The 16,341-nt window shown below is 33.6% G+C and overlaps 2 protein-coding genes across 2 annotated transcripts; both read left to right on the forward strand.

Moving 5' to 3' along the window:
• The first annotated feature begins 2,003 nt into the window (after positions 1-2,003).
• On the forward strand, positions 2,004-12,073 carry LOC101213054. The gene is made up of 17 exons (XM_004146000.3): positions 2,004-2,223; positions 2,322-2,385; positions 2,508-2,616; positions 3,216-3,278; positions 3,431-3,534; positions 4,065-4,131; positions 4,446-4,517; positions 4,737-4,898; positions 5,308-5,381; positions 5,477-5,574; positions 6,935-7,042; positions 7,885-7,982; positions 8,712-8,849; positions 9,418-9,465; positions 10,127-10,241; positions 11,143-11,243; positions 11,707-12,073. The coding sequence occupies exons 1-17, from the start codon at positions 2,154-2,156 to the stop codon at positions 11,791-11,793; spliced, it is 1,578 nt and encodes a 525-aa protein (XP_004146048.1). The 5' UTR covers positions 2,004-2,153; the 3' UTR covers positions 11,794-12,073.
• Positions 12,074-12,583: 510 nt separating this feature from the next.
• LOC101213298 (30S ribosomal protein S20, chloroplastic) lies at positions 12,584-16,069 on the forward strand. The gene is made up of 3 exons (XM_004146001.3): positions 12,584-12,883; positions 12,984-13,150; positions 15,663-16,069. Exons 1-3 carry the CDS (start codon positions 12,727-12,729, stop codon positions 15,891-15,893), a joined length of 555 nt encoding a protein of 184 aa, XP_004146049.1. The 5' UTR covers positions 12,584-12,726; the 3' UTR covers positions 15,894-16,069.
• Positions 16,070-16,341: the final 272 nt, after the last annotated feature.

The raw sequence follows: 16,341 nt of genomic DNA on the forward strand, positions 1-16,341 counted from the left end.
CATCTTCCTTTCTTTTCTCCCTTAATTCCATTGGATTTTGATTCAATTCTCAAAAAAACATAAGAGAACCATGGTTCAATCAGCTCTAACAAGAAATCATGAAATTCGACGAAATTTTTTTGGGTCAAAACCTCTCAAACTTTCTCAAATTGAACAAGGTAGTGACGATATTCGACAAAAATCACCCACTTCTTCTTCAATTCATCAAATGATTCGCCACAACATTTGACATAAACAAATGGGAACACAGTTGGACTTATTCTTCAATTCTTCTCTGATTGTATTTGTCTCTTATAGGTTGCACCCTCTCTTAATCTTTTTATTAAATTTTCTTTTATCTACTAAAACATAAAAGAATAATATTCAAATAACTACAAAAATGCCACTGAGACATAATTAAATTATAAATTTAATATTCAAACTGTTATTAAAAATATATATCAAATTTAAATTGTTATTAAAAAAGTATATTAAATTTATTTAATAAATGATTTAAAATATAACAAATTTGAAATCTTATATATATATTTGTTATTATAACACGAGAGCTTGTTGCAATATTTTCTACCAACAAGATAGCAAGTTTAGTACTAAATTTAAATGTTTTCAATTAAGATCTTAAATTAACCATTCAAGTCTTAATTTCAATTTATTATTATGTTAAATGAACAATTTTATGGAAGTATCGTTAAATGCATCATTATAGAGGAAAAAAATATAAAGTTGTTATTATATCAAATGACATTGATATAACACATGGAATAATTGTTGCATGCATGATTATAGGAACGACACTATGTTAATATGAAGTTATTATATCATATGCATAATTTTAGGGAATGATACAATCTAAATTCAAATTTTGGAGAAATTCCAACTAAACTTTTAAAATAAAATGATAAAATAAATATTTATTATTATGTATAATCCAAAAACAATAAAGGATAAATATGAAAATTTATGTATTTGTATGATATAATAAAATGTTACAAAGAATTAACCAAACCTTAAAGAAACGTACGATGAATAGATTATATTATCAATCATTATATGAAAAATTATGTATTTGTGTAATATAATAAAATGTTACCAATAATTAATCAAGGCACGAAACATATGAAGAAATTATATTATCAATCATTTTATGGATAGAAACAAAAGTGTGAATTAAATATCTATTATTATATGATATTAAAAAAATAAATCATAAATCATTTGATTTTAAGTCTACAAATCTGTTATAAATTGAAGACATAAATACAGTAGATGTTGGTTAAATGAGATCAATCATGAAAACGACTATTTATTTAGTATTTTTATAAAAACTGATGATATACAAATACACACTATTCGTAATTCTATGTTATATTCCACTATTTTACTATGCACAAATACACTGTATCTTATAAAAGTAAGTTTCAATTTATGAGTGAGTAAAATCAGTTAAAAAATTGTCAAAACACTTTTAGAATTTGCTATTTCCAAATTGTTATCTATTATTTTGTTATTTATTTATAAGTTTTTTTATATTCAACATAATTCAAATCTGGAGGTAAACTAGACCAAATAAATAACTGGCCCAAGCTCAAGCTCAAACCCACTAAACAAAATGGGCCCAAACCGACTTAAAATTCTCTACAAATAAATACATTTTCATTTATTTTTGAACACTTTGATTGAAAAAATAATTGAAGCTACAAAAACTCAACCAAATACCAGAGTTGATAGATAAATCAAATGAATATGCAAAATTCAATTCCATAAATTACATTTTCAGAGTGAGAACAATATTTATATATATTTTTTATTTTAAAAATGATTACATTTTTTTATTTTTTTCACAAAAATAATAATTGGAAATCGCCTATTTACTTAGTACACCCATTCTGCTATAATGGTAAATTTTAAAATGCTGATATATACTTAATTAATATTTATAAAATTGAGGCCAATTATAATTATCCGTCAATTAAAAAAAATTAAAAAGTTTATTATCTTCCATAAGCGTTTTCTTGAGGCGGTGGTATTCGTCTTCCATCGGATGTGACCAAACAAGAAGAATCGAAATCGACTGAAAAAATTATTCTCACAGCACCACTCTCCCATTCTTTTCCCATTTTCGCACTCATACAAAGCCTCCGTGAAGCGAAGAAATGGAGGAATTTTCTGTTAATGATCCGACTCGGCTACTCCAAGCAGCTGCAAACTTCGCTAATTATCCCGGTTAACAATCTGTTACTCAATTTCATCTTCGTATTCTTCATATTCTATTGAAAGTGCACTAGAATCTGACTCTTTTTAAGTATTTTCCCTTTGCGAAGGTGTTCGGACTGATGCGTCGGTTAAGGAATTTCTCGACCGCTTCCCCCTTCCCGCCATCATCAAGTATTGTTTATAATTTGAAAATCGAACAATCTCTTATTTGATCAATTTTTGTGTTTGAGCTGCTCGGTGTATTATTTCCCTTTTGGTTATTCTTTCTGACTTTGCTTGTTCACTTCTGCAAGTGCTTTACAAACAAAAGCAGAATTTCCTGGTCTAGAGGATACTTTGGTTGCATGTCTTGACAGGATATTCAAAACCAAGTATGGAGCTTCTCTTATACCGCATTACATGGTATAGACACTTCCCTTGTACTTTTGGGTCATGTTTAGGATGTGCTTAGTTTTCTGATACTATAGAGGGTGCCCTGATGGTGGAGGCTTTTTCAGGACTTGATTCTTCTCACGTTTATCAGATATTTACGGCTCAGTTGAATTGAGTTTAAAGTCAGTGAAACCCATGCAATTGTGTTTAATTGCAATAGCATTTTCTTTCTCTTTTTCTTCTTCTTCTCTCCTTGCTCTCTTGACTACATGAGACCAGTCCATCCAATCAACATTAGGATCCTTGGATGTGCTTTGCTTTATGGTCTGTCGTTAGGATACCCCTAACAAAATTATAAAATCACAATGTACCTAGAATATAAAAAGGAAACTACAATATAGTAATATTCTTTCTCCCAAAGTCCCAACACCACACCCTCTATATACAACAAAGGGACCCTTGGCGAATTACCATTATGCCAGAACTAAAAAACGTGACATACTAATCTTACTAAAAAACGTGACATACTAATCTTACTCATGTATGGTGTACCCCACATATACCCCCAACTAAAGTACTCTCACATCAGTCAGTTGTATTAATTATTTCCATTCCCCTTCCCCCTGCAGCCTTTTGTACAGGTTGGACTACAGGCAGATTCTCAAACAGTTAGAACCTTAGCTTGTAAAACGGTTGGTTTTCTTTGCCATTATTTGGTTCAACATCAACAAGTTATACCCTTTTCTCGTTAACTAGTTTTCCCTTTCTTTTTGAACTCTGTTTGTTATCACTGTGCAAGCTATAACTTTTGTATTCTTAAACTAAAAACTAAATACTTTTTCAGGTTACTCGCCTCTTGCAGGAGTCTGATGAAACTGCTCTTTCGCCTATACAACTAATTATTGACTATGGCATCTATCCACTTTTGCTAGACTGCCTTCTGAATGGGTAAGAGTACATACTGATGATTGTGGATTGAATTATGAATGATATTGAGTTTTTGGTTGTATTGGAACATCAAGCTTTTCTGCTTAAACCTTTACTCCAAGTGTATTAAGACTATAAATAACGATTCTTTCTTGAGTCATTAGAAAAGTTTGTTGTATTATGGATGCAATATACACTTCTCTTGTACATTTGGAACATTTTGTTATTATTGTAAAACTATTACATAATTGAGTTCTATGATTGACAAACCTAGGGATGTAGGATTTGATCTTGACCCCTCACCATTCGCGGTTAAGCAGCACTTACCTGATAAAACTCATAAGCAACACACGATCTAATTAAAGTCCTGAAAATTGAAGCAAATGAAGTTGTTCTTTTAACGTTCTACCTTCAGTTTGTTAATTCCCCAACAGGGAAGTTAACATTTATTTTTTTCCAAGCTTTCTTAGATCCCAAGTTTATGGATTTCGTCTGTTTTTAGCTTGCTATGGAATTATGTGTGAGGTTCTCATTCTTTTTCTCTTTTGCAGTAACGAACAAGTTGCTAACTCATCGATGGATTCAATTAAGACATTGGCTGCATTTCCACAGGGGATGGTAAATATATAATACTAGTTGCTATTATTTATCTGCTCTATACGGTTAACTCGTCCTTTATGTTATTGTTAGAATGTTGATATAATATTAAATTTACCTTCACTTCCAACTCAAGCTTTTGGGTTAATAATGTCATTTGCTTTCCCTTTAACATTAATTTCTGCTTGTTGGGTTTTTTTCAAATTTCAAGCACACAAGTGAGGCGCAAGTGCTAGAGTATTGATCCATCATTTTTAGCTTTTGAGTCAATCAATGATTTAAGAGTTACAATACGTCTTTTTTTGCAAAACTAACTGCAATTTGTTGACCTGTAGGAAATCATCATCCCATCAAATAAAACAGAAGCAACACACCTAGGGACTGTAGCTTCAACATGTTCATCTCTGGTATTGTAGCGGGTACTATGACTTTGAGATATTTATAGCACTTAATACTTGCTGACTACTGTTCTTAAGAAAATTCCTCCAATGTCCAATCATGTTCTCTTTTGCTGGAGTTTATGTTTATTCATTGGTTCTTTTTAGCATAATTACTTAGAAGAAGAGTCCCCCATCTTGCAGTTTACTCGGTAGTAATTTGTGCTGATTGAGATTAAAATTTCTCAGGGAAGAGTTCGAGTCATGGCATTGGTAGTGAAGCTATTTTCAGTTTCTAGCTCTGTGGCATCGGCAGTATACAATGCAAATTTACTAAGCCTACTGGAAAGTGAAATCAATAATTCAAAGGACACACTTGTAACTTTAAGTGTCTTGGAACTCTTGTATGAGGTTTATTATCTCTTACTCCCTGTCTTTTTGTTCATGAGCATGTTGGCCTTGCCCCTTCTGTTTTTCATTTTGATATTCATTGCGTAATGAGAAACATAGTAGAAAAATGGTGTTATAATTATGTTATCCCTTTAGCTTTTCTCAAAGTCAGTAAACATGTACAGTATGAGTTTTTGCAATTTCAAGCACACGAGTCTTAACATTAGTTGGATTGTTGGAAATAGACACGATTTTAATAGAATGAGTGAAGATTTCAATAGTATGTGTCAAATGAAATGCCTGACTTCCTCTTTTAAATTAAGAATTAAGATGGTAACTGCTTAGTGGTTTGACCATGCAAGAAAAATCAAGATTTTTAATGTAACTTATATCATATATCATGTATTTATTTTATTTCCAATTGATGAAGCTAGTGGAGATTGAACACGGTACAAAGTTCTTGCCAAGGACCAGCTTTCTCCAACTACTAGGCTCTATAATCAGGTTTTTAATGAAAGCAATATGAACTTCAGTTATACTAGCAAAAGTCCCTACTCTGGATGTTGATAGTATTCATAACTTTTTGTTGTTTATTGCAGCAACTCATCAGCAGAGTCTATTCTACGATCAAGAGCCATGGTCATTTGTGGAAGACTTTTGTCCAAAGAGAACATCTTCTCGCTTGTAGATGAATCATGTAAGAAATAAGAGCTGACCTTCTGGACATTTTATTGACCTGCAACACTGTAATTTGATTTGAAGTTTTTTAAGAGTTCTAAGAAGGTGTGGATTACATGAACTAGCCAATTGTTAATGTTCACATAACAAGCCCCTTTTCATTGGGTTTCACTTTGGGATTCTCAGTATCAAATAGACCTGTGGTTATCCATTTATGCATCATTATTATATAATCTACTGTAGATCTGAAGATCACATTCCATTTGTAAACTGTGTAAGGAATTTGGAATCATGGACACTTTAGTTTTAGGTAGAGCTTCTATGAACACAACATTGATTCATCTGGACATGTCTGACCTGATAAAAACGTAAGTAATATTTTACAATGTGGGGAAAAATAAAATACAGCCCAACCTAAGAAGTTCTTGTAAAGAAGAGAAATTCTGTAACAATTTTTAATCCTTATTATGTTTCTTCAAGTTTTTCAATAATGCTAATTAATTTGATTGTGCATCTTTATAGTGGAGTATGTGTGTGTGTGCGTGTGTGTATAGATTATGTAAACTTTACTGTTAGACCACCCATCATACGCCAGTATAGTAGGAGAAAAAACAGGAAAGAGAAAAAGGACGAGGAGTTGGTTATGTAACCAACTGCAAGTGGGGACCACAAGGAAATGGAGTGCCGACGCACGATCACCATGGCAGGGGAGTGAGGGAGCAAATATAAATAGAGACGAGAAGGAAGGGAGAGGGCAGAGAATTTTGGTGATAAGAATCCTACTGTTATTCCTTGAGAGATAGGAAGGCAGCCGAGGGAGAGAGGGAGTCTTCGACAGGGAGCTTTTATTTTTCTTCTGTATTTTTCATTAGCCACAGTATTTCCTATATTGTATCCTTTTCCATTGCCAACTGAGAAGTCGGGTTCTATCATTTACATGTTTTTTCTTTGATGAAGTATTAGATATATCAATCTATAGACATATATTCTATACAAAAGGGTCCACAATGCGTGTGTGTGCCTTATATCATATTTTCAATTTAAGTTTCGCATAAATACCATTCAGATAAAAGAATCAATTACAAGATCTTTGTTAGGCTGTAGAGATTGCATAAACGATGTCCAACACAGGTTAAGTTGAATCACTTCATTTTCATTGGTGAGTTTCTTGTACAAATCCAGGAATATGAAGATTACTTGAGATCTTAGACATCTAATTGATTGCATTAAAAACAGTTGACAATAATCTATAATCATATCACATAGGTGAACCCTATTGCCCAATTATCATTCTTCTATATCTGTCATTTTACTGCTATCAGTTAGACCCAGAAGTACTGACAGTCTCCTTGTTTTTCATTTATATTCTCTTTTCTCAGGTCTGCGGAATTTGATATCTGCTGTAGATGGAATTCTTGGGTCATCTGAAGGAGAGGATGTAAATGTATCTGAAGCTGCAATTGAAGCACTGGGTCAAATTGGGTCCAGTAAGTGTAGCTATTGCCACCTGTGGCCTAAGTTTTGTTGATGTACTTCCAAATGAATGAAACCTGATTATCCAGGGAAAATAAACGTAAAACTCTTTAGAGCGTGTTAAGTATCCTCTTGTTTTTGGTTTTTTTCTCTCTCCTTAATGGTGAATTATGAACTCGAGTGCTAGTATATGCACACAAAGATAAGTATTGGATGCTCAGAAACTATTGGCATTTTGATGAAAAATATCAATTGTGATCAGATGTAACTGTTAGAAAGAGAATGCACGATGTTCCTTCAACATCCTTTCCCCCCCTAATTTGTGCAGTCTACATAATAGGACAGAGGCTTGTGGACCATTTTTTCTTTTGGTGCCCTTTGAATCAAGCTCCTGACCTTTTTTTTGCCTCAACTGAACTCATGTTTTTTTATTGGACATCAACAACTTCCTTCCATTTTTTTTTGGCCATATCCTAAAAAGGAAGGTTTCCTTGAAACTAAGTAACCTCCATCTGAACAAGATGTTGCACATGGACTCAACCTTTTATATGGAGAAGACGTATGCATTTAATTCCTTCTGGTCATCACCTTTTTTATGGAAAAATGTCAAATTTAAATGAAGACAGGAACACTTATTGTGGACTTCAGCATAAGTGCAAATATGATATATCCTTGACCAAAATACGCTTGATCACTGTTTGAATGTACTGCCTTCCTAAACGTTCCAAGCAACCTTTTGCTTTGTGAAACTAATGTTTTTCACTTTTCTCATCATCCTAAGATTATGTTCTCATCTTAATAAACATTTCATCCCTAAGGGCCAACATGTGCAGTTTCAATTTTTTGTTTCTCTCAGGCACATGGGGAGCCACCTTACTGCTGTCAAGTTTTCCAACCTGTGTGAAGCATGTAATTTATGCAGCATTTGATCGGCATGAACATGGTAAACAGCTGGTAAGTATGTTAACTTTTTGGTTTATGTTTATGTTATCTATTTTTGCACCTTAGTTTCGGATTGATTAAACCATTAGGTTGGGTACAGGTATATGGTGAAAGAACTAGATGTTCCTTTCAGCAAGCTTGTCAATGATTGAATTTTAACAAGCCTTTGAAACTAAATATCGCTAGGGTAAGAAAACTCTATGCTAAAGTTCTTTCAAGGCTTATGAGTGGCAGCATAGAGTGAGATAACGATTTCAACAAGGTTTAAGGTAGTACAGTGATATTTTCCCTCCGATACTATTTGACATAACAGCAAATATGGGATTTGGGACAAGTTTTTGGATTGTAAGGTTGTAAAATTTTGGTATTCACTCTTGCTCTTGATAATTTATTTACTCAATAATTTTTTTAATAAGAAAACCTGCTTTCATTGAGAGAAAGGACTTATTTTATCTTTGTGTTAAATGTCTGATGTGGAAGGGGTTTGTTTTTATAAGTAGTTTAGGATAAGAGTGTGAAGTGAAATGCCAAAGCGAACTTAGCTTAATGGTAATTAACATGACCATCTTCCTTAGAGCTCGAAGGTTTGATCCCCCTCCTTTCACTTCTTGTACTAAAAAAAATGAGAGTATGAAGTGAGATACATCACTGCCATCCATTTACTTAAAGCTAGGCAAGTATTTAATGATATATATTTTATTTACATACTACATTCACTTATATTTTCAACTGTCAATACAGGCAGCCATGCATGCTCTTGGTAACATCTTCGGGGAAGGTCGATCAGAGAATGATATTATGCTAAATGATAATGCAGAAGAAAATTTGCGGGATTTGATATATCAAATTGCATCCAGAAGTTCAAAAATGACACCCTCAGTAAGTCAAGGATATAGGGTTTATTTCTTTTGATAATATTTTCCTGCTTTATTATGTTTTCTATCTGAAGTGATTTGGAATTCGGTATCTACTCTGCTTTAGTTGCAGAATATATGTCACTCCAATTCAAACACACCTTTCTGCAGTTACCATACAGGATTGGGCAATCCTTTTTTTTTCTCTTTCATTAGACATTAGGAACTTGGAATGAAAACAAAATGCTTAAGCTGATAGTAATGGAGTTAAGTTCATACATCAAAATGTTTGGGTTATGCAACAGATTGTTGAAATAAGAGCTGCTGTGGTTAATGCGAGTGAAATTAATTTGATTGTCATGGTGTTAATGCTCCATACATTACTTGTTTACCACTGTCTTGAAAGTCTCTTATAGGATATCGTGTCTGGAGTCTCTGAAGGGAATAATTTTTCTTACTCTAAGATTGCTTCAACTGAAAAATTGTTGTATTTTTATTTATTTGAGCTTCAGTAAGCAACAATTTTGGCAGTGCCCTCATTTCTTACCTGATTATAATTTTTTCAAGTTATAACGAGATGCTGTCTTTGGCAGGGTCTTTTTCTAGCTGTCCTTCAACAGGACTCTGAGATTCGCTTGGCGGTGAGTATTTCTTTGTTTTTTATTTTCTTAACACTTCTTACGTGGCCTTAAAGGAGCTTGCTATTGGTAAAACAACAACGATAATAACCTAAAAGATAAAACTACATGATGTTGGACAGACCATTACTTCAAGAGGATATAAATTCGAGGACCACCCTTGAATTTAAGAGTACATGAATTAAGAACTCATTTTAGGGTATGTAGGCTACACTTGAGCCTTTCTTACCAACAAAATATTCTTGGGTAGATCATCCAATTCTTTATTGTGTTTTTTTTTTTTACTATTGTGGAAGGAGTCTATTAGGCATGGAGATATTTTTTGACAAATGTGAATTCAGTGCTAAAAACATGTATAAGAATGCATATAAATAGGTGCACTTATAAACATTTTGATTCAGGTACACAAGTAGTATTATCTTTCATTGGCAAAACATTTTGGCGTTTAGAGAATACCTTGTTTGGAAGTACACCTATAGATTTGCATCAATGTGGATCTTCTTTAGTCTAGACAATATTCTTTATTAGTTTGTTAGTTTAAGAGTCTCAACTTCCAGCGAGTAGGCTGCTTAGTTTTGGATGTAGTCTTATCCTGGTCTGAAACTATGTTAATTCTGACTTCCTATAAATTTAATTATATGACTTAGCACAATTGTCTTTCCAGAGTTACAGAATGATAACTGGGTTGGTCGCTCGACCTTGGTGTCTAACAGAGATCTGCTCGAAACAAGACATAGTAAATATAGTTGGTGATGCAAGTTCTGAGACTACTAAAATAGGTATTTTTTTTTGGTGACAAAGGTGCTTTCTTTGCTTGCATCCATGTTTTCAGATCGATCAGATATACTGTTGATGATTGTTGTGCATGCATCATTAGGAATACCACTCCAGCTACAATCATAGAACTGACTCTTTTGGGTATTGATCTCGGGTGTGTAAACAGTAATAATTAAGCAAGCACTCTCCTGCTCTTTTGGTGTCTCAGTTAAGGAATTATTTATTTCTTTAGCCGTTTTGTGATTAAGAATTCTTCTGCCATTTTGTTGGGCATTGTCCGATGCAAATGTGCATTGTTCGTTTAGATGTATATAATATTAGTTTTTCCATCGTCACTGTTTATAACAATGTTCAGAATAGAATTATTGATGACCTATGCTCATGTTCAATTCTAACTTCCTTTCTTTAAATCAATTTCCAAAATCTATCTTGCAAATCATCTTCACTCTGTGACAGCAACTTTAGGAAGCCCACACAATTCCAAACATGCATTTATTAATTGCAAATGCTTTGATTAATCAAATCGTATTTGCAGTTACTGTCTGTTGTCTGATAAAGAGAACTGAATTACATAAATTATTTGCTTTTTTCTGGTTCATATCTTGTTATAATGAAGTTTTAAGTATGTAATTTGTCAAAATTATTTCAACTTATTGCCTTATATATTACATCCTGGTTACTGTCTTGCTCATTTGTTTGGTTTAGATCGGTAAGAAAAATATAATGTTGCATTTTCTGGTGTGCCCTTTAGTAATGTAAATTTCTTACTGAATTAGTTTGTTCTGTGAGACTCATGAACTCTTTTAGAACAAATTGCTTTATGTAAGGGCCTGCATGTAATTATATATATTTGACCTTTTCCCCTTGCATCAGATGATAATACCAATCTCATTGTTTCTTTAGGAATGGAAGCTAGATATAACTGTTGTTTGGCTATCCATAAGGCCTTCATGTCTTCACCTAGGCTTACTGGCGATCCTGCTCTTGCTGGAATAGCTTCAAAGGTTAGATTCAGATTCAAATACTTGTGCATGCATATAAGTATTCCATACTTCTCTTGAACTTCTTCATTTTCCGAGCAGTGTATTATAGTAGAGTATGCATAAAAGTGCAAAGGCTCCAATCTTTTGGATCATATCCAATGTTTTTCTGACAAAGAAAGTTCTAATTGATGGATTCGTGTGCCTGTGCAAGAATGCCTTAAAATGGGAAGGGAGGTGGAAAAAAGAGAACGAAAAACCATAAGGAAGTGATTTTAGTAGTAACTTTAGTTAAAATGATAGATTTTATTACGTGATATTCATATAATCCATTTAATGTTGGGTTCTATACTTTTAAAGTTATGTTGTGGAGTGTTTGTATATCCATTCCAGAATCACTTCCCAGGAAACGGAAGTGTGATGTTTGTAAATTTGAACTTTTGGGGTGGTTATGGTCAGGCTAATGCTTAAAATGGTTTGTCTGCAGCTGCAGGAAGCGGTTAGAAATGGTCCATATCTTAATAGAAGGAATGTTGAAACTCAACCAGCTATAATGACAGCTGAAAGATTTTAAAGAACATACCATGGTTCAGAAGTAGGCAAGCCTTATGTACAAATGGTTTGCGTGATGTAATATATTTCTCAACCAGCAGCTGTAATGACATCAGACTTTTCTTTCACACTAGCAGTTGAAAATAGATTTTGTTTCTTCCATGGTTTGTGTACTAATATTTCTCTACTCTTTGGATCTGTTCGTGAATGTGTTAATTTCTTTTTTATCATTCAACAAGAAACTCGTAATGTTTTAGCTGTGACTTTTACCAGTTATTGAACTCGTAACTTCCTTTCTATTATATTAAGATATCAGCTTAGTAATCAGGTAGCTACCTGTTAACGTAATTACATAATATTATATCAACTTATTCAACACAAATTTTTGGGTTGCTTTAACTATAACATTTATGGTTCTTCTGTGTTTTTTACCATTGTACTATAATATATAACGAATTAACAATAACATCCCACATCCCTGAAACTATTGTCAAACCAAAAATAGATTAGAAAGCTATCAGTTAATGTTTTCTTTCTTTGGTTTGACAGATGTAAATATAGCAATTTGAATTATCTATTCAAGTTTTATAAATGACAATAGAGATTGTTATATTTATATATTTTTTAAAAGAATTACCAAATCAAATATAACTAGTTTTTTACGTTAGTGGTATTATTTGGCTTAAGTGGTTTGTATTTTTTTTTTATTATTCTTAAAAATTCATCTATTTAATAAATAAATAACAAACAGGGGCTCTTATGTGGGGTTGGAATTAAAATGAATACCGGATGGGAATATACAAAACTCGAATCCAAACATCCGAAAACAATAATGGATAAAATCGATACTGTAATGCTCCGTTTCAAGTAGATAAAGCGCCAACGAACCATTCTTCTTCTGCTTCTTCTTCTTCAACCTCTGAAGTTTTTCTTTTCAAGAATCGCCTATACGTAAATGGCGGCAGCTGCAATTACTTGCTTCTCTCTTTCTTCTAAGTTCGGAAATCTTTCCCTTAATGGGTTTTCCTCCTCTATTCCCGCTGCCCCATCTTCTTCCACCCTCAGGTCTCTCAGTTTCTCCTCCAACATTTCACTTTCCGCCTTCTCCAATGGTGAGTTTTTATGGGGTTCCTTTGTTTTTCCATTTTATATTCTTTTTTTAGGAAAACTATTGAATTGCTGCTGGACTTACTTTTGTCCATTTTTGTAAAGGGTGTCTGTCGATGAGGAAAACTGAGAGGCTGCATCGTTACTCTGTGGTTTGCGAGGCAGCTCCGAAGTCCAAAGTTGATTCTGCTGCCAAGAGGGCTCGGCAGGCTGAGAAAAGACGTATTTACAATAAAGCCCGAAAATCTGAAATTAAAACCAGGATGAAGAAGGTACTTAAATTTTGCCCCTTTGTATGCGCATTTAAATATAATGAAATCTATAGGAATGATATACTCTAGAATTCGTTTTATCTCAGAGTATTGTATATTTCTTTTATAAGAAATATTTTTTTATTGATGGAAGGAAATTACAAATGAAAGGGGAAAACCCCTAAATGAGACATTACAGTTTGAAAGGAGATTAGTATAGCTAATAGTGGTGAAATAAGGGAGTGCATTTACACCAAGTCTCTACCATGTTAACTATAGCATAAAAAGTTACAATGAGAAAGTTATTTGTCTTGGACTACTATTCCGTCCTTGCCAAATGTTTCAGCAGAACGCTCTAATGGAAAGGTGCCCTTGAAGGACAAAGGATAGGATCTTCTGGAAGAGCTGTGTGCCATAAAAGCTGTGTCACGATTTTTCCTAGGCAGTATTTTATAGTTGGGAACCCTTGCTCTTAGGGTTTTTGTGGGCTTGGTTTTCTGTATGCATTGTTTCATCTTTTCTTGATAAAAGTAGTTTTTGTATTAAAAAATGGAAGTAGAAATGAAATAGTTCCAAAAGGTGTTACTGTTGGCAAAGGTGCGTGATAACAAAGGGTAACTTTGTGATTCAGATTGTTGTTTTCAATTAGAGCACCAATGTGGAGACAGAACCATGTAAAGTATTCTTCTTTGGAGCTCATAATAGGTTTTGATGGCTTTCTTAGATAGCTCCCAAAGAAAAAAATTTATCTTCTTTGGATAGTCACCTTTCCATACCAGATGATACAGAGACAAGGTTTCATCGATGGATGGTATTGAAAGTAGAGACATAGAACAAACACAAATTTACATGGAAATCCTAGTATAGGGAGAAAAACCACGATCCTGATATTTCTTATTATTTTCTTATGATAATCAAGGTACAAAGGGTGAAGTATTTATAGGCAACACGAGCCTTATTAAAATACTAAAAAATTAGGACAAAGTAAATCTTAACTTCTCTTGGGCTTTCAACATGATTTAAGCCTACCATTTCTAACAGAGGGGAATAAATCATACAAAAGGGAGCTATTTGGAAAAACACCAGCGGGTTCTAGCTTCCAAAGGCCCCTGTCAGGTCTGTTGTGAAAGGAAACAGCTGCTAGAATGTGTAAGATAGTTCCATATTCTTCAATTTATTAGGTTCCTTTTCAATATTAGGTTCCAACCCAGGGTTTGTGTTCCAAAATTTGGTATTAGCCCAATCTTGTTGTAAGAAAAGGCAAGAATGAGGGGGGTTTGTATGGAATGTAATTCTAGGTGATTTTCATTTCAGGGTGGTATGTGCCTAATTTGTAAGGACCTTTAGAGAAACTGAGGTATATCAAGACTCAAGGGGTTAAGTACTCCGTTATGTTCCTTACGAAGTGTGCAAGGCGACGGTTGTTACTTAAGCTGTTGAAGATAAATGTGTGAAATGATTATCCTCATCTTAACTTGTCCTTAATGGGGACTGGATGAAATTCTTAAAATCAAGAGATGGAAAGTAGATGCTTACAGTTTTGTATTCAGATCGATGGAAAAATGGTTTATATATATATATACTCGTGCATAATATGGTATTGTTTGATAAGGTCAATGGTAGCTCGATGGTTTGGATTCTTCTTGTGAAAATCTGATCAGCAGAAAATCTTATTTTTTCAGAAATGATTATAATTACTGTTCACTGGGAAAAAATGATAGTATAGAAAGAAAAAAAAAGTATGAATTTTGCTTCAGAAATCTTATAATCAAGACTGATTTTCTCATATATAAAAGTTATCATTTAAGTTATTAAATTGGACTTTTGATGTATAACAGAAAAATTAAACTATCAAGATCCCAACTTGATGGAGAATTGTAGGAGGACTAGAAAGAAAAGTCCAGTAAATGGTAAAGTTGAATCCTTTCTGATTGGTCAGAGACAGGTTCTTTAGGAAGTTTTCATGTGGGTAATGAGTTTATGACTGAATTTTGTATAATTTCTTTTGGATCTTTTTCCAGCCTCTCTTCAAGTCTTGGACTTATTCAAGGCCATTAAGGTGTTTGAATAGCCCTTTGGCTTAGCTGTAGATCTTTTTGAATCTTTGGTTGCGACCATCAATTGTTCTTTGCATGAGCTATGCAATATGATTAACATCTTTTCCCGTTCTAATTATAAGTGGCCTTTGTGTTATCCTGTGGATCTTAGAGGTAATCCTAAGCTGTAAAGTCGTGTGTGACCAATGACTAAGAGGATCTCGTTTCTTCTTTTCAGTGCCTCCAGGGGAGTGCGTAATTCTGTTTGCGAAGCTTTCTTTGGTCATCCTTCCAAAAAATCATAAGCTTTATGGCTTCTTGCTTTAGAGTTTTCTTATATCTGCTAAAGGACAGGACTAAAGCATAATCTTCATGTGGTTGAATAAAACATCCTCTACATACTTGCTTTTGAATATTGTGAAGAAAAAGATAAAATTTTCTGTTTCTTTCCAGAACTAATCAGCACAATAATGACCTCTCCCTCGTTACATTTCCAGGTTCTGGAAGCTTTAGATGGTCTCAAGAAGAAAGCTGAAGCACAATCAGAGGAAGTCCTTCCAATTGAGACGCTCATTGCAGAAGCATACTCAGTGATCGACAAAGCCGTGAGAGCGGGCACATTGCACCGAAACACTGCCGCACGACGAAAATCTCGGCTCGCCAGAAGAAAGAAAGCTGTAGAAATCCACCATGGGTGGTACACCCCGGATTCACCAGCGGCTGCCTGATGCGCTCTCTATCGAAGAATGAATGTGGAAGATCATTCTATTCTTTTTTGACGTAGATAAATGTCAACCTTTTTTTTGTTCATCTATTTCCTTTTGTATTTAGTTCGAACCTTTTTCTATGTCAACCGTTGAAGTTTCACTTCTATTTCATCTCCCTCTTTGGTTGATGGTTTCAATTTTTTAACACCATTACACCTAAAAAATTTACAAATCACCAACTTAAAATTTTATATTTATAGGGTACCTTAAAATTTTAATATTCTTTTATCTTTGTTTCTTTCCCTTTTTAATTCTTTAAAAACACCACAATGCTTTACATATTTATATTTGAAACCTCAAAGCTCACTAATACAAGTTTAGAGTAAAAGATCAACAAAAGAAATTGAATAAGAAAATTTTTAGTAGAGGAAACAGTTCAAAAGAGTGGACTCTATAAGGTATCGCCTAG

Source organism: Cucumis sativus, chromosome 4 (genome assembly GCF_000004075.3).
Source record: "Cucumis sativus cultivar 9930 chromosome 4, Cucumber_9930_V3, whole genome shotgun sequence".
NCBI lineage: Eukaryota > Viridiplantae > Streptophyta > Magnoliopsida > Cucurbitales > Cucurbitaceae > Cucumis > Cucumis sativus.